Source organism: Microtus oregoni, unplaced genomic scaffold (assembly GCF_018167655.1).
Source record: "Microtus oregoni isolate MIOR12 unplaced genomic scaffold, Mior012 000000F_ref0000247, whole genome shotgun sequence".
NCBI lineage: Eukaryota > Metazoa > Chordata > Mammalia > Rodentia > Cricetidae > Microtus > Microtus oregoni.
This window is the reverse complement of record NW_024543059.1, coordinates 55,549,498-55,576,349: the sequence shown is the minus strand read 5'-3', so window position 1 is coordinate 55,576,349 and position 26,852 is coordinate 55,549,498. Positions and strand designations below refer to the sequence as shown.

At 37.6% G+C, this 26,852-nt stretch overlaps 1 protein-coding gene across 2 annotated transcripts in view; it reads left to right on the top strand.

Moving 5' to 3' along the window:
* Window positions 1-25,537, top strand: part of Adgrl4 (adhesion G protein-coupled receptor L4) — an 88,097-nt gene extending 62,560 nt beyond the window's left edge. For both annotated transcript variants that reach the window (XM_041659676.1, XM_041659686.1), the window contains 6 exons: window positions 180-383; window positions 2,067-2,287; window positions 2,408-2,474; window positions 21,801-21,892; window positions 23,519-23,687; window positions 24,079-25,537. In XM_041659676.1, coding sequence (XP_041515610.1) covers window positions 180-383; window positions 2,067-2,287; window positions 2,408-2,474; window positions 21,801-21,892; window positions 23,519-23,687; window positions 24,079-24,141 — 816 coding nt within the window. In that variant the 3' untranslated portion in view covers window positions 24,142-25,537. The remainder of the gene's footprint in view (window positions 1-179; window positions 384-2,066; window positions 2,288-2,407; window positions 2,475-21,800; window positions 21,893-23,518; window positions 23,688-24,078) is intronic.
* The last annotated feature ends 1,315 nt before the right edge of the window (window positions 25,538-26,852 follow it).

Here is a 26,852-nt window from a genome sequence, read left to right as displayed (position 1 = left end):
TTATATCGGAGTTCTCTGGATACCAAGTGCAAGTTTTTCTCATCTAAATGTACATTTTTATTTTTACATTTTATGAGCGTTTTGATTAATGCTTCCCTGAGAAGTTCATTAGGAATTGTGGTCCCTTTGTTGAGTCACTCAGTCTTCCTCTTAACAGCGCTGTTATTATTTGCCCGTAGGGGATTAAAGATTATAACATCCTGACAAGGATCACTCAGCTCGGGATCATCATCTCATTGGTTTGTCTCGCCATGTGCATTTTCACCTTCTGGTTCTTCAGCGAGATTCAAAGCACCAGAACCACAATTCACAAGAACCTCTGCTGCAGCCTCTTCCTGGCAGAACTGGTTTTCCTTGTGGGGATCAACATCAACACAAACAAGGTATGCAACATGCCCCCCCATTCTTTCTTCTCATTTTCTCTAGTATTATCAAACTAACAAGTCACATAGACATGAACTGTAACAAAGGTCATAGAGTGTCAGACATGTCAGATAATTGCTTAGCTTTTCTAGGTTTTTATAATGCTAATATATCTAAACAACATACTCATAAAATTTATTAAATGAAAAAAAATCCTTCACTATGTGAATTATTGGGAAAACCAAAATTTTATACCACAGAAACACCTGGTTTTGTATGGACAATAAGCAAGGATTAAATAAAAGTGGAAACAAAGTTTGTTTTAGGATTGAGAGTAAGCACAAAACAGCTGAAGTGAACTGGGTCCTCACCAAAGACTTCCGTATTTCATCAACCAGATTCTGCACAGAAGCAGGTCCTAGAGTGGAGTTAGACATGTAACACATTTGTTAAAAGCTGTACTCATGAAAGAAAATTGGATTTTCAGACTGGCAGAGCCGGCAGACAAGGTCTGACTTTAAGTGGAGGAAAAAAGGAAGAACAGTGCACTTCAAAGGCATCATGGTTGCCATGGAGTCCTTTGAGGAATCTTTTACTGATCACAAGAACCCTTCTTGGTCTCTAAGCAACTAGGATGTCTGTAACCCGGGGGATGGCAGTAGCCCCAGCCCTATTTTGGGGTGTGAATAACACTGAAGTTCACACCACAGCACCAGCCAGAATTATACTGCTTTAACTTTTTTTATTTTTATTTACTTTATGATTGCTTTACCTACATGAATGTATGTATACCAGTTGCATGCCTTGTGCCCAAGGAATTCAGAAAATGCTATTGGATCTCTTGGAATTATAGTTACAGATGGTTGTGAGCCACCTTGGGCACTGGCAACCACACATTGCATTGTAGGCTGCAAGACCCAGTGTTTTATTTTTCTTTCTTTGTTTGTTTGTTTTTTAACAATCTTATTTTACATAGCAATCCCAGTTCCCTCTCCCTCCCATACTCTTGCTCCTTTCACCTTCTCCCCACTACTCCCATTGATTCTTCAGCAAGGAAAACCTTCCATGGGGAGTCAACAAAGTCTGTCACAACACTTCCAGGTAGGATCAAGGCCCTCCCCCCTGCATCTAGGCTGAGCAAGGTATACCTCCATAGGGAATAGACTCCAAAGAGCCCATGCACTACGGATAAATACTGGTTCCACTGCTAATGACCCACAAACTGCCCAAGCCACACAACTGTTACCCAGAGGGCATGGATGGATCTTATGCAGGTTCCCCAGCTGTCAGTCCAGAATCAGTGAGTTCCCATTTGCATGGTATCAGCTGTTTCTTTGGACTTCATTAAAATGGAAAGGAGAATTATCTCCAGACAGACGTCAGTTTAAACCATCACATGGCCACCGAGAAACAGATAGTTTAGATGTGAAGGTTCCCCAATTTATCCTAGAACATCAATGCACAGCAATGACGAATCTCTGGACAAGTCAATAGCTAATCCCAGGTCTGTTGACACTTCCATTGATGAAGTGCAGTGCTTTTAGATCGGAGACAAGTAGCACATCTTAGAAGCAGGACTGGGGAGACAGGAATATTTTCGTGTGATCGGTCATGAGGTAAAGTGGCACATTCATGAAGAAAGTTGAGATGCTGTGATAATTCGGAGGGAAATGTTGCTCACAGTTCCTTCTGTCACATTCCAGCTGGTCTGCTCTATCATCGCCGGCCTGCTTCATTACTTCTTCCTAGCTGCCTTCGCCTGGATGTGCATCGAAGGCATACACCTGTATCTTATCGTTGTGGGGCTAATCTACAACAAAGGGTTTCTGCACAAGAACTTTTATATCTTCGGCTATCTCAGCCCAGCTGTAGTTGTTGGGTTCTCAGCGTCCTTAGGATACAAGTATTATGGTACCACCAAAGTGTAAGTAAAACGGACTGTGAGCATTTGAAAGACACTCTTGGGGACTCGGCATATCTTTGAGAATGCTGTTTTGCTGTAGTCCGTACAACATGATCACTGATTTTATCTCTCACTTTTCAGATGCTGGCTGAGCACTGAGAACAACTTTATCTGGAGCTTCATAGGACCGGCGTGTCTAATCATTCTTGTATGTATATAACAGCTGCTATTAGAACTCAGGGGTCAGCTATGGAAGAGAAGAAACTTCCAAAATCAGAAATTCTGCTTTGTAAAAACTGATCATGAACATTTGGGCCTGTCATTTGGTACCATTTAACATATTGAATTAGGGTGGAGAAAAATACATAACTTATAAGTGAAAAGCAATTTCTATTCATTTGGGGAAGGATAGGATTTTGCATAGTGTAAAATAAGGATGGCAGATGAATCATCTGTCTTCTCGGGAGTGTCTCTGCTTCCTGAAACACTGAAAGTGTGCCAACCACTTGATAATCTAGCATTTCAAATGTTTACGTTATTTAATCTTTTATCGATGATCGGTCATCTTTGAAAATTAGACCGTCATCTTTAGAGTTTTGCCGTCTTTATGTACCCTGTCATCACAAAGTGATTTAAAACTAAATTGCAACATCAGAGACAAGAAACCACTACTTCTCACAAGCCGACAAGTCAACTATTGATAGTCCTATTTCAAGAAGGAAGAAGGCCTTTTAATTCTCATTGAAAGTGGTTTCAAACCTACAAATTTGGCAGGTATTATATGTTCCATTCTGAATAAAGACATTTTTATATGTCTCGTGAGCCCTTCTGAGTGCTGAAAGTTTGCGGTAGCCATTCTGAATATAACAGTCTGTCAATGAGTCAGGGAGGTCTGACAAGATGCAAGAACAGGACGAATTGTTAAAGCAACAGCTGTGACAATATTTTGGACAACTTTGTCCCATATGATTTGGCCATAAACTACCCTCTGTTTTCCTTTTTCTCTCCTTTCTCTTGAATCTTTTATGATCGTGAGGGACCTGCTAAGCAGCAATGGCTTCATATACAAGCTCACCTTGCTAGTGATATGGGTAAAAATCAAGTATATTAAAAATTATGCTTCTTTCTGACCATGGATAATTGTTTATTATTCTCAGAATTAATCAAGCAAATATTTTTAAACAACTGTCTCTATATCTACCTCAGTTATTTGATCTAATATAATTTATTGCAGCTCCAGCATTATAGTCCATGTCATAATACAGGTCAAGTGGTTTCCTATTCCTACAGCGTCATTGGTGGTTTTTATATGAGTATTTTGTGTGAAGACATTTTACGTATTCTGTTCTACTATTATCTTCTCAACAAAGCAAGTGAATGTTTGGTAAACAATAATTCTCCATGCTTAGAAGAAACATGGAAATTTAGGAATTATGCTGAAAGCAGGAAGAAAGAGGCCATGTTTCTCCAGAGCAAGATGGGGTAGTATTTTTCTCTGAAGTCATGTTTTAAAGCTACTTATAAATGGAGAGAGATTCCTCAGAGTGGATTATTCAGACTCTGCATGGACGATCTAAAACTGAATTCTGAAAACTTTCCAAAGTGTAAATAAATGCCATCACCTTGTTCTAGTTTGGAGTGAGCAGATTGGTTCACCTCTTTGCAGTCCTAGCAAACTGATCTTTCCCAGATTAACCAGAAGGCGGGGTTCTTCAGAAACAAAACATTCTAGTTATTGTGTCTTATGAAATGTCCCAGAGCACTAATTACTACATCAAAGTGAATTAGTTAATTCTAGTCATCCTGACTCTGCATATCTGACACGTGCATATATTGATAGTGCAATGATATAACACAGTTCCACTGAAACGTTTCCTCCTGCCACAGAATAGTTTCTTGCTCAATGGTAAATTCAAAGAAACTGTGTAGCAGTCAATTTTTTTTTTTTGTAGACACTAGGGCAGCAAATGTCTCAATATAGATAGTTCACAGCTAAAAGTCCTTGGCCACAATGGAGTGCATGTTTCTAGAACTTTTTGTTTTTGCTACCAGTGTTAAGGAAAGATGGTGGTCACCCAAGAAGAGTAGGGCATGGTGAACACACTTTTATGAGCTCACTGTCTCATAGTTGGAAAAGATATGTGAGCACAGAAACCACCACCCACTTGTGATTAGGGTTTCCTGTGGTCTTCATGCTTCCTAGAGTGCAAAATAGGAGAGAAGGAAATGAGTTATCATGCAGTATTTCTAAAAACGAAAAAGGGGGAACACACAGAAACGTCAGCTCTTCTACAAACAGAGAGATACATCTAGGCAAACCGGTGCATTGCTCTCATCTTACTATTTGAGACATGATTAGAGGAATATCAGGGCCCCATAGTCATCCTCAGCTACAGAGCAGTTTCAGATCAGCCTGGACTAAAGAAGAAGGTCCTGTCTCAAAATAGAACATGACAAAAGAGAAAGGAGAAAACGAAGGAAGGAAGGAAGGAAGGAAGGAAGGAAGGAAGGGAAGAAAGGAAGAAAGGAAGAAGGCAAAGAGGAAAAAGAAAAAAGAAGAGAAAGAAAAGGCAAGGGAAAATGTGAAGTAAGAGAAAGGGGTCACATGCTCTCCAGGTCTAGTGGTGGGGCAAACAACTGAATGGAAATGTGGTTGCTTCTCTCTGATGATTAAAAGGGACCAGCATAGAAACGGAGAACTATAAATGACTATGTATAAAATATACATGGATATCATCCTATAAACCAAAATAATAAGTAATTAAAGAATTAAAGAACAAAACTAAAGGGATGTCTTGAAGTTTCCCCCTCACAGTAGGAAGTAATGATGGAGGTCTTGGGACTGCATGTCTCCTGTCCTGTTTTCAGCCTTATCTTGCCATTCCTCCCCACATCACAGTCTTTATCCTTGTGGGGACACTTGCTTGATCTTGGTGTTTCCTGTGAAGGTCTGCTTTCAGGAATGACTAATCGGTGCAGAGACTCATGGGACCCTTCCCACACTTGAAACTATTCTATTTTTCTAATGTATTCCGATAACGTTTGGATTCTAATCCTCTGCTGTATCTTTAACACTTTACTTATTGCTGTGTATACTAGGCAACCCTAGAACACAGAAGTATCTACTAAGTCCTTAGCAATCATTTTTGAATTTTAATCAATTTTCAAATAAAACCATAATAAGGCATGAAGCAGCAAGAAGGGCCATGTGCTCTGTCTTTGGGTAGTTGATTGCTCTGTGTCCTAGACTCCTAAAGGATAAATGAAGAGAGTCATACCAGAATAACTCAACAATGCAATGATAAATATCATTTATAAATATCATTTATAAATACCATGTATAAAGTATCCATTCTTTTGCAATTAAAAGGAGAAATCCTGAATTATTCAAAAGCAAATCTTATGTTATGACTCTCCTATTCTTACCTTTTGTGCTAAAAAGTCAAACAAAAAAGACAACTTTGGAAACAGAATTTCCAAAGCCCCAAATCATATGCATTAGAATATGTGTGATCAAATACAACCCCATGCGCATATGTGTGCCTGTGCCGATCCTAGCTGTTGAAATGTTAGTGAATATGTCACAGCATTTAATTATAACGAAATATAATATATGTGCCTGCTATTATCTAGACCTTGTGGTTTAAAGTACACTCTGCCAAAAGAAAAGTTAACTAAAATAGAGAAAATAAAATAGAAACTTAACAAATATAAATAATATTGTTTCTAGATTAAAGCAAAGTATAAGTTAAGTTTTAAATCATAATAGGTAGTTGATGATGATGGTTTTATGGCCTTAAATGATGCACAGGTCATGTCTGAGTTATATGGATGCTGTGGAACCGTTAACAGCTGTCATCTTACATGATGTCCTAAATGCTCCCTACAAGAACAAGCCACCTTTAATGTCACTTGCTAGTGTTTTAAGAATAGAGCTCAAGGGTATGCTAGGCTTGAAGTCAGAACATATAATTCCTTTGAGACAAAATATAAATGAGAAATAACTAAATTATTTCATCTATGGTAGCTCTTGCCATTGTAGATATGTTGTTTCACATGCATACTTAACATTTAGTCTGGTCTGATAGAGTTAAATGCTAAAATATTTGAACAGCCATGTTTCCTCCATTGATTATACAAAAGAAGTCTTTTCTTAGATATTAACTTATTAATATGATGGATCCCTTGTGTTCAGAAATAAGAAACCTGTGATGCTGTTGACTCTACCTGAGAATCATGTCATTTAAAAATTTAACATTCTGACTACACATGAAAGGATCCACCATGCTTTTGAAAGTAAGATGGATGGGAAAGAGACTTCTAAGTCTTTGGGAAGGAGAGCTTCAAGCTAAAGATAATTTCCATATTTTTTCAATATTTTTAATCTTTAATGTTGAGTTCTTTTAACCAAACCTATACAAGCCGTTAGATTCAAGTAAACAAATATAAAAAGGAGTTTACAAAAATTAGATCACTTTTAAATAGCAATTGAATATTCCTATAGACATATGCCCAGTAAGATTTTATTATTATTTTTTGTTTTAGTTTTTTTCAAGACCGGGTTTTTCTGTGTAGCCCTGGCTGTCCTGGAACTAGTTCTGTAGACCAGGCTAGCCTCAAATTCACAAAAATCCACCAGCTTCTGCCTCCTGAGTGCTGAGATTAAGGGTGTGAGTCACTACCAACTAGATAAGATTTTCTTAATCGAATCAAATACTAATTAATCTATGTCCACAAAAGGAATTTTCTGTCTTTTTTTAAATTGAAAATAGAATCGTTCCCCTACACAACACATCTAAACCACAGTTTTCCCTTCCTCTACTCCTTCCAACTCCCCACCTCCCTTCTTCCCAGATCTACTCCCCTTAATTTCCCCTCAGAAATGAGCAGGCCTTCAAAAGACATGAGCAAAACACAGCAAAATGAGACACAATAATACAAGCCAGAAGCGTTCCTCCTAAAGAAGCTTGACAGGGGACCAAATAGGAGGAAGGAGACCCAAGATCAGACAAGAAAGTCGGAAAAACACCCTCTGCCACTCTTATGAGTCTCACAAAAACGCCAAGGTAACAGCTATAGCATGCACAGAGGACCTGGCGCAGACCCAGGCAGGCCTGCATGATGGCTGCTTCAGTCTCTGTTAGCCCATATGAGCCCAGCTTAGTTGACTTAGTGGCCCATGTTCTTGTGGTATCCTACATCCCTCCCTGACTCCTACAATCTTTCTTCCCCCTTTTCCACGGGGCTCCCCAAGGTGTTACCCCACCCACACACCACCCAAGTTTGTGGCAATCCTCCTCTGGTTTGTCCTTCTGTCTTTAATCTCCTAGCTCCTTTTGAAGAAATGCCAATTAAAAGTACTGAAAATGAATTATTCACATAACTCATACAAGGTAGGACTTGCACACCCAGGTTCTGAGATGATACTACATTTTGAATTTCATGATTGTCCAAGATTGAGAAACATATAAATGCCATAAAACTGTATATTCCACATTACACCTGCACTCCCTGTAATGGACTACTCCTGTTACAGAGCTGGGCATCATTATCTATATATACCCCCAAGAAGACACACTTGTTCCCTTATTCCCCTATTCTGGAGAAAACAATTAAAGTGGCCAAGTTAGGTGTAGAAAGCAAATAAAGGAGCTCTATTTCCTGTGGTCACATTGGGAAGAGGAATGAAGAGATCTTGAAGTGAGATTAGAGTTTCAATAGAAGGCCAGGGATAGGCACATCTAGGCAGTCCATGTCAAGCTGTGGTCATCTCTTCCCTGACCCATTCTTGTCTCTGTAAAGCCATAAATCTTTTCTTGGAGAAGGGCGTTTTCATTCAGACTTTCCTTTTTTCAGCATGAGACAGCTGAGGAAATTCCTTTTTCTTGGTTGCCTTTGTATTGTAATTTTATACTTAAAATATATCTTTAGAATATATATATATATATATGTATAATCATATACATGTATATATCCACATGTGTGTGGTGTGTGTGTCCACACACACTTCTGTCAGGTCATTTATGCTTCCTTCTGTATCTTTACTCTATATTCTAACAGAAGATTATTCTGTTGTATGTATGTACCCACTCAATTGCAAACTAAGAAAAAAAAGCCAAAATTACCTGTAGCCTACAGTATATCATATCTGTCTTTCCTCATTAGAACCTACAATTTTACCATTTCTACGCTTGCTTATTATGAGTGTGTATTTAAAACTTCCCTAAGGATGAATATTTGCTTCCAGCACTTCCTTATTAAAAAGCAGTGTTGCATAAAAAACCCGAGTCCCACCACAGCTGCATATCCATTAAGACAGTCTTAGGAAGCATATCGTGGAGGTAGAAATGCATGTGCAGGTTTTTAAATTTACATAATTATCCTGTAGAACAATTATGTGAATTGATTTTTTATCCTGCCAATAATATATGAGAAAGCTTTTATTCTAATATCTATGCCAATACCGGGTATTATTACCTACTGTGGTGTCAAACATTGTGATGTTAGAATAAATAAAGACCAAAAAAAGAAAGGATTGCAATAGACCAATTATTACTGGACTCTCAGGAGAGTCCCTTTGTACTTGTAAGATAATACTGTAGAAATTGGGGTTCCCACTTGGGTTTCTTAGCCTCATTGCTAAGGAATTTAAGAATGGACTCAAACAGAAGCTCAAGGTAAATTTTAATAGAGTTTGCAAGAAATACTGCAGCGCACGCGAGTTATAAATCTCAGCAACAGCTTGGAGGAAAAGGATAGAGTTGAGAAGGAAAAAGAAGAAAGGAAAAGAGAACAGCGACAAGAGGAGGCAGGTAGGAGTGGAGAGGGAAGGGAAAGGAAAGAGAAGAAGGAGAGAAGAGGAAAGGAGAGGAGAGGAGAAAAGGGGAAGGGAGGGGAGGGAAGAGAAGAGGGGAGGGAAACAGATTAGTGTAATTCTAAGAAGGACAAGAACATCATCGCATTAAAGGGTAAACTACTCCTCTTCTTTAACACATCTTAAGGTAGACCTGCTCTCCCAATTGGAGGTCTTTTGCACAGGTGATTGCCCTGCCTGCCAAACTGGATTAATGCTTAAGGGAGGAGGCAATGGCTTGGCTGCACATACAGTGAGGTTCCACTCTTTACTGTAACACAGGTTTGTCGAACACTGGACAAAAAAGGCTTTATTATCACTCTATCCAGGGCATTGTGGGAGTTCGCATCCCCTGCAGGTCCTACTCCCCAGATTCCAGTCGTCATACTACCTTCGGAAGGCAACCCAAAACATCTCTAGAGTCAGTAGTCTCCTGAAGACCATATCCCGTGTTTCCTTCACTGGGAACTGCCGCTAGTCGAGACCGGGCAGTTAACAATAGCTATACTCTTGTACAAAGAGCTCAGACATGACAAATTGCAGTCGAGGAGTAGGCGCTGAACAGAAGATAACCACACTAAAGCTCTACTAAGAAATGAACAGAAGATAACCACACTAAAACTCTACCAAGAAATGAACAGAAGATAACCACACTAAAGCTCTACTAAGAAATGATACTAATTTTTTATTTTAATCTTGTGATGATCAGACCACCATTTTCATTGAAAGTTTCAATTTAATGCCAACATGTCTTTTGTCCCAACTTCCAGTGATGTCTGGGTTTAAAGCATTTTAATAGCCCAGTCCCTCTGTATACTCTATATTAATAAGTAGTTCAGTGTCTGTAACGTGGTGTTTGTTTTTCATATTATTCTGGCCTCCTTGAACAATAGATAGCCAGAATTTTTTAAAGAGATGAAGTGGAGGGACTGTCTTCTGAGTGGTAAACCGCGCAATATAACTGGTGCATTGCTGGTTTTCGATATGTTCTCATAGATAGGAGCTGTATTGTTACTGGAAACACCTTCAAAGATAATCTTTTCGGACTCACTGGAGAATTTCAAAAGAGTTAGATAAACTTGTAAAAATTAGAGATAAAATGAAAATGTGTTTTAAAAGTACCTCAAGTCTCTTGAACCCAATTATAAAAAAAAAATGTCTAAAATGATGCCGATCGCAAATGCTCCCTTGGGAGCATCCTTCTGCAGCACGGGTTCTATGGTGCAGCCCAGAAGAGGAAAGCGCTAACAGTGTTGGTAGGTCCACACAGTCATTAGAATTAGTACTTGATGTACATTAGCATAATCTTTTAATCTTCACAAAACCTTTTAATATGTCTCAGTTGATCCTCGCAGAAGCTTCTGCAACACATGAAAATAAAAATAGAAACAGCATTTGGTAGATCAGATTTCGCAAGAATTTTGCACTCTGGTACTATCATCTAGACTTATCTGTTTAGAAGTGCCTAGAGGGGTTCTACTATTTATAATTTAAGAAGCAGATAAATTTCTGTAAGTGGATTGATTACAATAAAGCAAATCATTTATATTATCTCGAATCTAAGTCATAAAACCTTTAAGAATTTGTTCGTGATGAATTTTTTAAAAATTGTTTAATTTAGTCAAGAGGCAAGTACATATTCTGCTCACTCTCTGAGAGTAGTGCAGGGCATTGCGCAAGCTGGTCTGTAGCTAAGCAATGCCCGCTCCAGCTGGGAGCACTCAATTGCCGTGTTTTTTCATTTTTTTTTGTTTTGTTTTGTTTTGTTTTGCCTTCACATTGTTCTTGGGATCAAGTCAATAACCTTGCACAGGATTTCTTCTAAGAGTAGCCCGTTAGTTTATCTCCAAACCATGGAAACTTCTGAGAGTAATAAGTGGCCTTTAAAAATATTTCAAATTAGTGCTTTTGTGTGGGAATCTACAAAACAGCTCTGTTTCAAAATTATTTTTTTAAATTGGGTTTTTTTGGTCTTTTTATACAAACACTTTACTTGCAGTCAAATGTAAGCAGAGACTCCACATCAATTAAATCCTATGTGATTGACCATAATGGCAATTCCAAGTCTCTGCTCCTAAACCACCAATGTCTGGGTATGTTTCTGTGAACTTGGTAACTACCTTGTACAGGCATAGAGTAAGGAAATGGAAGTGGGTGTTGCTCATGCCCTTCCATGCATGTTGAACCACTTGCAAAGGAATGTACTTTGCATAAGTGACTTGCACAGGGTACCTCTGTAGATATAGCAGAAGCTGGAAGTAGACCACATCAGATCTCTCTTAGTTTACCTCAATGTAATTTACACAGAACTCCAACCTGAAAAGAACACTGCTCAACAGTCCAGGCAAGCGATGACATGCAGACCCTTTCGATAGGACACATCACACCTTGTAACCCGCCTGGTCAGGTTTCTTACAGTGGCTCTCAATGCTTAACTACATAGACTATTGGGCACGTCACCTCTGTCCTTCCACTGCATCCTCCCTCTACATATGGAATCGCTTTGTCTCCACTCCTTCTCATCTTTTCTCCTAGTTAAGTCCCACTTATCTTGTATACTTCAATTCAAAAATTGCCTAAAGGAAGTCATGTCTAATCATCAGCCTAGAGCAAATATTCTGCTTATGCTTTCAAAATGAGAAGTCTGTATTTTCTTCTTGTGAATCCTTTCCCCGATTCACAGTGTGTGTAAGTTCTCTAACTATCTGATTCATGGCTAGTCAGTACTTATCTTCTTTGGGTGACTCTAAGGTCTGTGAAAGGAAATTATTGTCGGTTTTTCTACTCTGTTTTGTTCTTCAGGCTGAGCATGCAGCAAACACTGAAGTTGTGCTGTGGAGGAAGTGAGTGATACACTAAGATGAATTTGTTCAAACATGCTCATTCTTTTCCCACAGAGGAAATGGAAACCAAGCATAACACTTGGAAACTTTCCCTAAAATCTGTCACGTTTACTTTGCTTTCTTCTTAGGAAGGATTATTGTCTCTGGCCAGGGAGCCTGTCTATGGTGTGTTTTCACTAAAACATGCAATGTGGTGTTTTAAATTCATCTGAACAAAGTAAGGTCCTGGCTAGTCAGTGCCAGAGGTCTCAAAGGCAGCATGATTATTGAAGGAAGCATTGAGAGGGTCCTTTCTGTGCCCTGCATCTCTAGTACAGATATGAGGATAGTGACAGTAACTCTACAACAGAATTACTGCAAATGGCATTAGAAGAATATGAATATCATTTTAAAAATAAGAAGCAAAATATTATAATTTGGGAAACGATTTCATATTATTTCCATTTTTACCCTTTAGATTAAAACCTAGCTTTCCAGGGCTGGGATACTAGAGAAATGGTCCAGAATGTGTAAGAATGTGTACTGCTCTTCCAGAGGACCTGAGTTAAGGTCCCAGCACCCAAGTCAGAAAATTCCCAGCCACCTGTAACTCTGGCTCCAGGGGATCTGACATCTTGAGTAATCAGGAGCCCTTACATTTATGTATGCAACCATGCACGTAATTAAAAATAACAAAAGAAAATCTTTAAAAAGCTTAGTTTGGAAATGATTTGAATATTATATCTTTGAATTTAATTATGCAAAGTGTGTCTTAAAGTCTAATGAATAGTCAAGTAACTGTACAAGCTTATGTAAAGTGCTGCTGTTTCTCCTAACCTCCAGCCACATTTTATTCTGCAAGGATGTATCCAAGGAGAACTTTTCATTTCTGAAACTGAAAAGAAAGAGAAGTCACTGTACAGCTTCTCTTCTGCTGTGACATTGAAATGAACAATTGTGATAACTTTGCACCCAGCTTTTCTCCTTCGCCTCCATTTCCATGGACTATGACTAACTACAGTTAAAACAAGCTAGAAAAGTGAGTCTATGCAATCCACTTATAGTCAAAGGGGTCACTTCATCCTCATGTTTATAAATACTCCATTCTCTTCTCCTTTCGTTTATTTTTTATTCTAATTTAAATTAATAAAATATTTTAAAGCCAAAAACATTTAGGTGTAAAAATATTTCTAATGGAAACATGTCAAAATATAAATAATTCCCTTATTGTCAAAGTTAATCATTGTTAGAATAAAATTTTAGCCATAGCAAAGGAGAGAGCTCTTAATCAGCTAACATAGGAAATCAGCTGAAGTGGGGGGGGGGGAGGAAATATCCTAATAAAGAAATATTCTGACAGCTGTATTTCAAAAGCTTTCAGGTGTACCTTATCCTTGTATCCAGGCCTCCTTAAAGAGCATGCATCATAGGTCCACACTGCTTCCTGATAGATGTCAAAGTGAAGATGCCCCTTGTCTATCCATAAAATCCAGGAAGGGGAATTGCAGCCTTGGCTGCCACTCATCACACCCTTCCCTGACTCAGTTCTTACCAGAGGATCTCTGTCTTCTGAGAATTTACCATGTGATGATTTTCATTTTCTTTCACTCTGGCATTTAAGGACTATGTGCAGGGTTTAGAGAATATTTGAATAATTTAATGTTAAAGAGAAATTTTGTAGTAAAATCATCAAGATGTGAGACAAATCATGATTATTTTGCACATTTGTTCAGTTACTTGTTCGGTTATTTTGCACATTTGGTCATTTGATAGCTTTTTTATACAGACGATTAAGGAAACTTGAGTATAGAATATCAATGTTAATTAATTTTAATTTTTTAATTCACATAACATGCGAATATTGAGCCTGTTAGATTCAAGTCATTATTCCTGACCTTGAGACTCTAAAAATAAAATGTAGAAGCAGTATTTTTTTTCCTCATGGGTCATGGATTACAGACAAAGAGCCGTTACTGATTTACTATTTGTTGAGTACAATTCAGAGAACCTTACACTAACTGCATAATTTTATTCAGACAAAAATCTGTAAGATAAACATTAATATTGCTCAGGTTTTTGTATGAAGAAAGCAAAATAAAGAGAGCCTAACAAATTGTCTGGTTGATCTTAGACCTGGAATGGAACTTCCAATGCTGCTCTAGGAGCCGTGCATTCTTTGTGGGAGTTTAGTCCTCCAGAAGGGTACACTTTCTGGAGTGAATCCTCACATCCAGCAAACCCTACACATTGACTGCTGGATGCACATTGCCTGACACTATGTAGAGTATGTAGGTTATGACACATTCTTGAAAAGATTAAAGAATTAAACATGAAAGAAAAATATTTCATACATTTGATATATACTCCATCATATTTAAATTTCACTATCTGAAAATAACATTTTATTTTGTTATATAAATGCAGTAACTAAAATACATAAATTAGTAGAGTGTGTTTTTCTGCTACTGCTTTGTGCTTGGATTGAACTCGGAGTTTTGTGCTCACCTAGATAAGCCACTGAGACACATTCCTATTTCTGCTTTGTTTAGAAGGCTCCCTCAGTTTCAACCTCACAAATGTGGATTTAATGATCTTGTTTCGGTTACTGTTGCAATAACCTTCCATGTCTTCAGTGATGCTGTCTTCTTGTGTCTGAAATATTTATTGAATTTGCTGGCATTACTTAAATTTGTAGGAAGAATTCACTTAAATTTGTCACTAGATGTTCTTCCATGTGTTGTTTAAGCTAACTTGCTATCTCATGAAGAATAGCTCTTTTCCCCAATAGAACAAAATGTTTCAAATGACTAGTTAGGAAGTCACATGTAAAGAAATGTACTTGACATAAGAGAAGATATGTATTGAACTACATAGTGTGTAATCTTAAATACAACAAGAAAATGAATCTAAGTTTATGTCATATGATGCCTTCTCAACAATTAAACTCATTGTATCAAATGTGATCAGATCTGTATAGAGATCGAGTTGGTTGGCTTGTGAGAACTCTTGCAACCTGGTTGGCAAACCTATTTCCTCTAGAAGCAGGGAAAATGTCCATTTGATATTTTCTAATGTGTGTATTTGTTATTGGTGATGTTTGACCACAATGCCCTCTGAGCATGTAAAGTTCACTGGTGTGTGTTGCTGAGATCACTTATTAAAGGTAGATGATGTGACCCAAACACCCATGTACACACCTTATAATATGTTGCAGTAGAGAGAAAAGCAGCAGAGGGTGAACCTGTTACCTTGAGGAACAAAACTCTGAAGAACACTCCTGTGTGACCTTTTCCTTCAAACTACCCAGAAAACATGAGGGCAACAGAGACACTCCCAGCTTAAGTGTGAACACTTAATTATCCTTAGAAAATTATCAGTTGCTGTGCTAAAATTCTTTTTAGACTATTTTCACATCACACATCCACATCCACACACCAGTGGAACAAGAAAACATACTCAGAGTGTGCTGGGTGGAAAACTCGTTGACACACTCTCTGACCCCTGGATCACTGAATGGATTCTTGCCTTCAGGAGAGGACAGCTCTCTCTGCATGGGTCCTAGTCTCCATCAGCAGAATCTATCAAGTTTTGACCAAATTGAATGAGCATAAACTAATAATGAACTGACATCAATGTATGTGTGATTGACCTCTTTAAGTCTTAGTGTCTCCTTATTGGTTTTTATCTGCAGTTTGATAGCTTTATAAAATATTTGATAGCATAAACTCTATAACCCATTAGGAATGAGTTTTGCCTCTAGTCCTTTCTAGTCATAATCTCAGGTGAATTATTAAACCTCTTTGTAATTCTGGTGTCCTGAGTGGAAAGCAAATTTAATAAAAGCATCATTAGTTATAGTTTTATAATTGTAATAGAAGGAGAATTAAGACATCATGGACAGTGTCACATAGTTCATGAGCAATATTCACTCAATGAATATTGGTGTTTAAAAGGTATTTCTATAAGATTTCTTGAATCTCAATGTTACAGTCATTTATAAGTACTTGTAAAATTATACATTATCCCAAATCAACTTTTCATCCAAGTGCATTACCCAACAGGATTGTCTACTGGGAAAACATTGCTGTCTATTACTTGTCAGCCTCAAGAGATTAGTGTAACATCAGAAAACATGCATTGTCCCAGAGTGGTCTATTGTTGGTGATCTTCTCTTGGGATGTTGTTCAGAGCCCTCTTGAATGCACCCATTATATTTGCAGATGGCTTCAGATGTTCCAATGTGTTTGAAAATCTACAGCTGTTTTTGTCATATACTTATACATTGTCCTTCCTTTTCTCTGTTGTCTACTCTCTCTCAGGTCAGTTTTGGAATCTCGGTGGAGGAATAGCTGCTAACTCTGTAGATATCCCCGACATAGCTATTCTGAGCCAAGCACTAAACCAGATGGAGCGCACAGGGTTGTCCCAGTCTATGTGGGAGAGAGGTCACTCAGTTGACTTCACAATGTTGAGAGCAGGGCAGCACACACTGTGATGTCATCGTGTCTGTGAACTTTCAGCAAACTTTTACTTCTTTTTATCACTAAGATTTGTAGAGTTTATTTCCATCCATTACTTTATTTATTTAGAAACAAGATCTCATGTAGTCCAGCCTCATTATGTAACTGAGGAAGACTTCAGTGTCTAATCCTCTTGTGTTGACATTACAAGTGAGTTTATGTGATACTGGCTATGGAACCCAGGATTTTCTGGATGCTAGACAAGCATTTTGCTAATTGAATCACAAGCCCAGCTCCTAACGATGACTTTTTAACAAGGATGCTAATCAGTCCAATTCATTGCTTCTTGACATAACTTTCCTAAGTACCATGAGGCATTTCCAAATCTAAAGCATGCTAACAAATCTATGTGTGCTCTTTCCTGTACTCAGGGCTTTATGACCTTTTACCCACTTTCTAATTTTGGAGAATGCGGGCAGTCTTTTAACATACATGTATGTTGAGGCTCTATAACAGGATCTGAAAATTTACCCCCTCAAACTTTGACACACTTTTTTACACTGAAAAATTGGCCTCTGTGGAAAGGGAGACAGTCTTGGGATTTCCTCTAAGATGTCCTACCCTCAGTGATGCAGGAATTTAGGGTTGAATTTGAAAGCTTGTAAAAAATAAGGGTTAACCTACAAAATAAAGTGCATCAAACTAATTGAATTTTAGATAAATAATGAGTTGTGTGTGTCCCAAATATGGCATAGAACACACACAAAGTACGCACTGTGTTTCTGAGAATGTATATTTAGCACATCAGGCAATTCTGGGAATCAAAAGTACATCAAAAAGGAGACTGGGAGGAACTAGAAAGAAACAGCTGCGTGGGTGACAGTGCAGAGGAAGTCAGATATTAGTATAATTCATCTTAGTCATTTGACTTAAGAAACATAGGAGTATAATTTACAAATAATAAACAAGGAAAACCTTATATAATTGATTATCATTAAATATATAGAACATTGATATAAGCAGGAGCTAATGATAAATGATTGTATATGTCAATTTTTACTTAAATATAATTAATAATCATCTATAATCATAAGGCCTTTCGTTATTTATGCTAAATGTACATGCATGATACATATATACATGTACATACATATATGTATATATGTATACAATACACACACCTTTGATTTCCAGCTTTCTTTGTCCTTATTTTCATTGGTACCATGAAAATGATCAAAAGTTTCAGGGCACAAAACTCACTTGTGTCTCTCAGATCTATACTTCATAAGTCTGTGTAGAGTGATGATCAACTGTTCTAAGAATCTATCTGTCCTGATTTCAGCCCTACCAGAGGCTCCAGGGGAGAGGTTGTTTCCATGTCCTTCATGTTCTTGGTCAAGCTCATGCCATGTGACCGCAGGACTGAAGCCTGGGATCCTGGCTGGCTGTGTGAAGAGGCTGCTCTCTGCTTGTTGAGGCTCTGCAGAGACCCTCACAATAGCCCATTTGTCTTGAAAGCCAGCATCTCTGCCTCCACTTATCTACTGGGTTTCCTTTCTTGCTTTCTTTTCTCTAGACTTCTTTCTTCATCATAGCTCATACGATTAGACAGGGTTTAATGGGATTATTCAAGGTCATCTGTTTATCTGAGAGGCCACAACCTTCGTTCTACCTGAAGCATCATTGTGTGTGTGTGTGTACGTGCACGCATGTGCGTGCGTGTGCATGTGCGTGTGTGTGTGTGTGCGTGTGTGTGTGTGTGTGTGTGTGTGTGTAGCATACTCACAGATACTAGGACTGCAGTTTGAAAAATCTTGGGAAAACATTCTGTTTACCACACACCACAGGTTTTCTGTTACAGTGTATGATTGACAATTTAACTGAGGCCTTTTCAGAGATTATCCCAACTGGGGAAAAGAATAATAAACAAGACCACAACCCTTTGATTCTAATTTTGCTAACATACAATTAATGGAGCACAGTCTCTTTGTTCTCATACTGAACAACTGCTTCATCATTTAGAAGGTGGTCTACGTTTTGGAAAGGAATAAACGCTTTATATGGATACCCAGTAGTTGAATAGAAAACTGTTTTTATTCATGACATAAGCATGTTTGTCCGGTACCAGTTGATTTGAAGATACTAAAACTATTTTTAAAGGACATGTAAGTTGTAATCATGACACAGTCTTAAATTAACCTTATTTTATTTGATATAATGAAAAATTAAAATGTGAGTCTGAAAGTGCAGTAAGAGAAATTCTCTATTCTTTTCCATGAGATTTGGAATCCGCATATAAACGGCTTCATCAATTATTGAGAAAAGACTGAGAAAAGGACATGGCTGGCTGAGAGGCTGCGTTTTGAACTGTAGATTCAAAGCCCTTTGGTTGAAGGTATCCAAAGGTCCACGTCCTTCAGCGTTCTTTCTTGCTCTCTTCTCTGCTTGCCTACTTAAATTTCCTTCTAGTAAAAAATTTAAAAGAATAAAAATACTGCTTAAGGAGTTTTTTCAATAGAATGTCAAACAGAATGTATATTTTAAACACTGAGATACTGGTGTTAAAAAATAGATTACTGTGTAGACAAAGACCACTTACAAGGGCAAATGATGGTAACCTTAAACTAACACTTTCTCTTCAGTGTTAAGTCGGAACTCCATTTTTTTATTGGATTATTTGTTCTTTTGATGACCAATTTCTTGAGTTCCTTGTATATTTTGGAGATCAGACCTCTGTCTGATGTGGGGTTTGTGAAGAACTTTTCCCATTCTGTAGGCTGTTGTTTTGTCTTGTTGACCATGTCTTTTGCTTTACAGAAGCTTTTCAGTTTCAGGAGGTCTCATTTACTAATTGTTTCTCTCAGTGTCTATGCTACTGGGATTATATTTTGGAAGTGATCTTCTGTGCCAATGCGTTCATGTTCAAGTTCAAGTTTCTTTTCTATGAGGTTCAGGGTGGCTGGCTTTATCTGGAAATCTTTAAACCATGTGGACTTGAATTTTGTGCGTGGTGATAGATATGGATCTATTTTCATTCTTCTACATGCTGATTTGATGAGCATCTTAAAGTTACCTATTTGCCTTCTCTTAGTAAAATTGATGACAACAAAAGATCATGTCAATTTTATTCATGAATGTGTGTGTACCAAACTCTCACTGGTATCTGACACTGGATAATTCAGATGCTTGAGAAAATTCCTAAAATAAATAAAATTTAATACCCAGGCATGAGTGCTATCAACACATAAAATAGAATATTTGAAGTGCCCATGGCACTTTTGATTTACTCCTCTTTGTTTATGATACTTCTTGGTATCATAAACTATTTTCTTCACATTTGAAGAAATGTGAGCTTGTGGTATAAGAATTAACCTCTCACATGTCTAGCGCCCCATGTTTGTTATTGTCTTCTTCCTCTTCTCTTTCTCTCCTCTTTCTTTTTGACTTTTCCTCTTTTTACAGAAAAATGTATTTTCCAGTTCTAGATTTCCCCAAAGGAAAGGTCTCTTTTCATCCTCCCTGTCCAATCTTGGAAGAGAAGGGGCACATGCGAAGTGTGTGAGAGCTTCTGAGCTCTGAAAATCAAGTTCACAAGAACTAGGAGGAGTCGAAGAAACACTAGCCCATACTTTAAATGTCCTATTCATGTAGGGGAAACTAATGGGCCTAGAACAGATTCTTAATCATTTACTTTATCTTAGAGCTCTTCTTTTGTAGACAACAATATTCACTGTAAACATATCATTAAATGACTTGAGTTTCAAAGCAATTGTGGCATAAATCATTTATACCAATCAGTTTTGAAACATTTTTATGACATAAAACATATATGCATATATTTATGACATTGACTGTAGTGGTCTCTAATTTTATATAAAGCTACGGTTTTAAAGAGGTATAAAATGTTACATATTCATTTTGTAACTATTAAATTGTATTTATTAAATATTATTAAATTGACATTTCAGTTCATTATTTTAATATCTAAAAAGGGTAAAGCTGTCAACTTAATCAATTTAAAACTACTTTATCTTGCCTCTGCGATTGCTAAGGTCTTTTAATGGAAGTATGACTGTAATTGGAATTAATTAATCATATAATTAGAAGTAATGAACAGTTGAAAGCAGAAAGAAATGACTAGAAACTCATTCCTTTAAGATTTCATCTCAAAGACCTTTCAATGGGTAAGTGGCAATATGAATTTCTCTGACCCATTTCTTTATACTTATTTTAGTACTCAAATGAATTCTGAGAAAGTCTACAAAACTCTTTAGGGTCTAAGAGATGTCACTCAGTGATAGGGCACTCTTATTGTGTGCAAGGCCCTGGCCCTATCCCCAGCATCACAAACAATCAAAATCACAAACAAAAGAAATTGCCTCCTTAGAATAAGGGAAAGCTTCTAAATTATTAAAATAAGAGTTATCTAAGATTATGATATAGAACTTGGTACTATCATCTCAAAATGCATTTTTGAAAAATCTATTTAGACTAACATACATCTAATAAAATATTAACGTATTAACCACACATATATTTATATTTTGTTATTTGTATATTTGTATTAGGATGGATTGCATTTATCATTTGAACATTGCATGTCTGACTTGTAAGATTGCAGAAACGGGAAAATAGGGCTGGGAATGGTTCAGGGGTGAAGAATTCTGGTTGCCCTTTCAGAGGATCCACATGGTAACTCTCAGCCATTAACTACAGTTCCTAGTTAGAATGCCCTCTTCTGGTCTCCACCGGTATTGCATGCACTTGATCTAAGGCCACACACACACACACACACCGAATAAAACAAACATATTTAAAAAAAACACACAGAGAAAGAAGAAAATATACTTTCACAGTCTTGTGACAGTAAGAGACAACAAACTGAGTATTGTACTAGCAAGTATAAAGTACAAAAAAGAATAAGTCTAGTAAAAAAATGTATTTTTCAACCAATATTTTTCATTCACTAATATTTCAAAAGCTTCTGAAGTTAACCATGAGGAAAATAAATCCTAAGATAATGTCAAGACAAGATGAGTAGATGAACCACATTAAGCAAAGTGCATTCAGGATGTTTCTAGCAGTAGAGGGGTGGTGTTTGGCTGAGTTACTAATTTCCATGAATTCTTCCCAGATAACTTTCCAAACGGTTGTGGACAATGTCTCCCAAGCTTCTTTTCAAAGAAACAGTCAACAAAGCAGCATTTACACTGCTTACAATGTGTGCTAGCAAAGTTCCTCGACGCTTCTGCATGTGTATGCAAACATACACCACTGTGTGTGTCACACGAGTCTCTGGGATATTTGCTACTGGAAACTTTCCTGCTGGCTTATTGTATTTAGGTAAATAAGGGTGATAATGAAGATGCTCTCCTGTTAACAGTAATGTCTCTCCCCAGGTTAATCTCTTGGCTTTTGGAGTTATCATATACAAAGTTTTTCGCCACACTGCTGGATTGAAACCAGAAGTTAGTTGCTATGAGAACATAAGGTATGTGGTTTTTAACGTTTACTTAAAAGAGTTAGCAACTTGCTTTGCTCCTCTCTCTCTCTCTCTCTCTCTTTCTCTCTCTCTCTCTCTCTCTCTTTCTCTCTCATGGTTCTGGGGTTATAACAGACTCAATCACAGGGAATCCCATGTGACAGACAGGTGTTCGATCACTCTGCAACACTGTCAATCCCTTAATCACCTAAATAACAAATAATTTGGGACACTGTGTCTTTAAAAGAATTAGTTTTTCCACCATATTTAAAATATCTATTAGAAAAAAAGCACTTAATGCTTTTAATAAAATTATAAACATCACAGATTAAATAGTAAATAAATCCATCTTTTACAATGCACTACCATTTGAAAGAGTAATTGTTTTAAGTTAAAAATAGATCTTAATGACTGTTTTTTGTAAGATATTTCTCAGACCTTGGCAAATCTTTCTTCTGATTCAGGGTTTATAAGTTGCTTTGACTTTTCCTTTAACGCTCTCTCTAAGACTGATCTATTAAGACCTTGAAGGCTTTGCTCAGGAGAAGCTGAAGTAGGGGTGTGGGAAGCGACTGCTGCCTGCATTGCTTGGGAACACACTCCTGCATCCTGCAGTTCTGACACCTCAAGGAAGATTCATAGTTGGAACTTAGCAAGTATTTGAATTATTATATTGCTTCAGCTCTCGATAGTGAGAGTTTCATGTTGGGCCCTGGCTTTAATAAAGTTCAAAATGCTGCATTTTCTGAAGTGTGTTGCAAGCACACCTGCAGCACTGCAGTGGTGGCTCTGCTGATTTGAATGAGAAACACCAGCTGCTTCATTTTCTTTCTTTCTTTTGTTTTTTGTTTGGTTTGGTTTTAATTTTTGGTTTTTAATGACAAGGTTTCTTTATGTAATTCTGTCTGTTTTCAAACTCACAGAGATCCACCTACCTCTGCCTCCCAAGTGCTGGGATTAAAGGTACCACCAACACCTGGCACCTAGCAGCTTTATTTTCAAGGCCATGTCCCCAGTGGGAAAGATTTAATATTGTTTTACCTGAAGTCACTGATGGTTGAAAATATCGATAGCTTAATATATGTACACATATTTCCCTTAAATTTTGAGACGTTGGTATTCTGACACGAATTTATTTTGAGGTTACTACATTGCAAATGCAACAACAATGACAAAATTCTAGATTTATATTCCACACTTTCATCACTATTGAATTAGAAATAAACGAGAAGCCTCTTTAGATAATGTAAGTGCCAGCTGACAAGAATCCTCAGGGGCTGCTCTTCCAGGACTACTGCCACAGTAGACGTGAAACCAAAGCCTGAGAGTTGCAGTTCGCCAGTATAAAATATTTCAAAGTTAAGCAATTCCTTCAAAAATGGTACATTTTAATAATGAGACCTTAATTGTTGAAGTATTTTCTAGGATGAACAGCAAGTTAACCTAAGGTAACCTGTAGGTTATCACATCAAACCACAGGCCAACTGTCATCATCTAAGTCAGTGTTGATCTTTCTGGTCATAAAATACTTACTTTATGAATCCTTAGAAAAGCTGGGGGATATGTGGGATCGGTGTGGTAGCTGGGCATTCCATTTGCGTGGGTTCTAACTGGAACTCTTCAAATGCATCCCAGGTCTTGTGCCAGAGGTGCCCTGGCCCTCCTCTTCCTTCTGGGTACCACCTGGATCTTTGGGGTTCTCCACGTGGTGCAAGCTTCTGTAGTGACAGCTTACCTCTTCACAGTCAGCAACGCCTTCCAAGGGATGTTCATTTTCTTGTTCCTGTGTGTTTTATCTAGAAAGGTAAGCACTCTAAAAATTTTGGTCAAATGTAGATTATATTTATGTTACATGTTAGCAAACTGACAGCAAATGTTTAGTCTTAAAGATTTGTGACTTCCACCTTTTATTGCCTGATTGTAGTCCATTTTAAATACACAATGATTGGAATAATTTTATCTTAAAATAACAGAATATAACTGTTCATATCTAGCTATGACTTGAAAAAGCCTTGTTATTAAATATGTATAATATAATAGATGCTATATAACTTATATTCACTTGAGTATATTCTTATATTCAAATAGCAATAAGACTTCAATAAAGCAAATATGTCCATTTATTAGGACTTAAAAATAATGCTGTGAGATTGTCTTAATGATGCAGCATTTTATTCATTTTCTCTTTCATGAAGATTCAAGAAGAATATTACAGGTTGTTCAAAAACGTCCCTTGTTGTTTTGGCTGTTTGCGGTAAACCAAGAGAATCCTTGATAATCATAGCTTCCATGGAACGAGAACTCCAAGCTTCAGATAACCCGTGTGTAAAAAGCAACCTGTCCATTCATTGTTAGTAATTAATTTCAAATTTGTATTTCTGTTCACAGTATAAGGGATGTAGTTAATGTGAGATAAAATTATGGACCAGAAAGCGACAGCATGTTTTCCTACATGGCATAGTTAGATATGTCAGAGACAGTACCGCAGCTATTCTGGAAGTAATTGGTTTCTCTGGAGTGATATCACTGTGCCCAAGGAAAGATTTCCTTCTAACATAAGAAATATATGAATGTCCTGGAGGAAACCACTGGCTTGATATCTTTGTGACTCGTGTTGCCTTTCAAACGAGTCCCCGACCACCTTAGTAATGAGTTCCGTTGCAGGAAGGAAAGCATAAGAGAATTGGAGAAGCAGAATATAAAGCAGGGAAGAAGGCCTCTCTGACAAAGAATTGTCATTCCAATAAACTTGGCTTGCTCTAAACTTGATGAGAAAATTTCAAGATAAAATAATGGAAAAAAGAAAAACCAACCAAGCAGATTGGGAATTGGTCTAAACTTAAAAGACCCAGACCTAAGTTTGCTGTATCCATGTTCTCTCTTACTGTTATAAAGCAAACAAAGAAAAACCCATACAAATGAAAGACACAGGACACACAGGACGTGTGTTCTTACACTCACATTAGATTTGAGTGTAAATTTTTTTAATTCTTCAGATTGGGGCTTCAAATTTACAGTCAGTAAAGCATGAATTTGTCAAACTATAATGCTGTTTATGTCTTTAGCATAAAAATAGAGTGTGACGTGTTTTGTCTACAATATTTTACTGTTGTGAAAATTATCTTTTCATATTAGAGCAATATACTTGAATACTTCATTACTTTTAACCTTACAAATAGTATGGGATTCATGTTGCAACAGTTCCCTTTAATTGACAATTTTTTTTTTTTTGGTTTTTCGAGACAGAAGAGGACATTGTAAATTTAAATTTTCATAACATGAACTGTGATTTTTTTTCTGATCAGAAAAAAATGCACCACTAGAGCATTATTTATAACAAAGAAGTCACTAAGAACTGTAAGAGGTTCATGGTGGATCTATTTTCTGACTGTTTCCTCCTGCCTATCAAAGCCTGTTTGTTTAAATGTGGCTTCTATCTATTCTCTCATTCAAATGAAAAGCAGATTTTTTTTTCAGAAATGAGTCATTGTTCTGTGCCTTCCTGAGAATGTGATTCACAGGACACTGGTTTGATGGAGGAAGGTCATTGGCTAATAAAGGAACTGCCTTGGCCCATTTTATTGGTTAGAAGATAGGTAGAGTAAACAGAACAGGATACTGGGAGGAAGAGGAAGTGAGCTCAGAGTCTCGACAGCTCTCCTCTCGGGAGCAGACGCCTGAGAGAGACGCCATGCCCCGCTCCCAGGATGAAGCTCCGACCCAGGATGGACATAGGCTAGAATCTTCCTGGTAAGCGCACCTTGGGGTGCCATACACAGATGATTAGAGATGGGCTAAATTAATATGTGAGAATTAGCCTAGAAGAGAATGGGCCAAGCAGTTCCTTTATTAGCCAATGACCTTCCTCCATCACTGGTTTTAATTTCTGTGGCTGTTGGATGAAGCCTGACATGTCCTCTCCTGAAAATAACATGCCAGCTTGGAGAAGCTGTTTTGCCACAGCTTGGAGGGGCTGTGCTCTCAAGAAGACCTCTCACCTGCCAAGAAGGACTTTGTATTTCTAGAGCCTGTGAGACCACACCCTTTTCATTATCTCCCAATGTCTTACCTGTTAAATCCGTGACCCAAGACTGCCACGTCATCCCAGGATAGTACTGTAAAAATGGGATAGTTAAACTAATCTGCTCAACCAATGGACACAAAGCTATCCCATGTGGGAGATGAAACAACCAGCCCCAAATATCCACACACTGCTCTTCAGAATCTGCGACTACAGAGGATGGCCAGGAGAAGGGGAAAGTGAGCTGCCAGTCAGCTCAGTCCATCTGGTCCGGAAAAGACTCTTGCTGCCCTTGTCGAAGTCAGCAGTGCAGGTGCTGTCAATTTTAGTCTGGGTCACCCATTTTGGGCCTTTTATTTCCAGAGCTGCAAGACAATAAAATTCTACTACTGAAACCACTACTTTTGAATTCTTTTATTTATTTTATTTTATTTCATTGTATTTCATTGCATTTTTGAGGTAGCTATAGGGAACTAAGACAGGACATATTTATACACTAACAACTTTAGATCAAGCTACTATTCATATCAAAGGTAAAAACATTTTCATGATTGTCCAGTTTCTCCTTGTGGCGATTTGTGAAGCACAATTCTGCAACCACACATGAACTTGTGCCAAGTCCTTTTCTTCTTTTTCTCTTTTGGGCTTTCTGAACACAGTCTACTTATCTGCCACCTCCTGACCATGGGACTGATTTGGTTACAGTTCTTTTTCTTTTTCTTTTTTTTTTTTTACACTATTAGAGTTGGAGTCCAGAGCTGCTTCATGTGCACTGGGCAAACACTTAAACATTGGCCTATTTCTTAGAACTCCTGGATCAACTCGTCCATTGTTGTAGGCCGCTTGTTCCTTTCCCAGCCACCCAGACTCACAAAATCATCACACAAAAACTATATTATTTGCAATACTGTTTGGCCAATAGCTAAAGAGTATTGTTAGCCAGCTCTT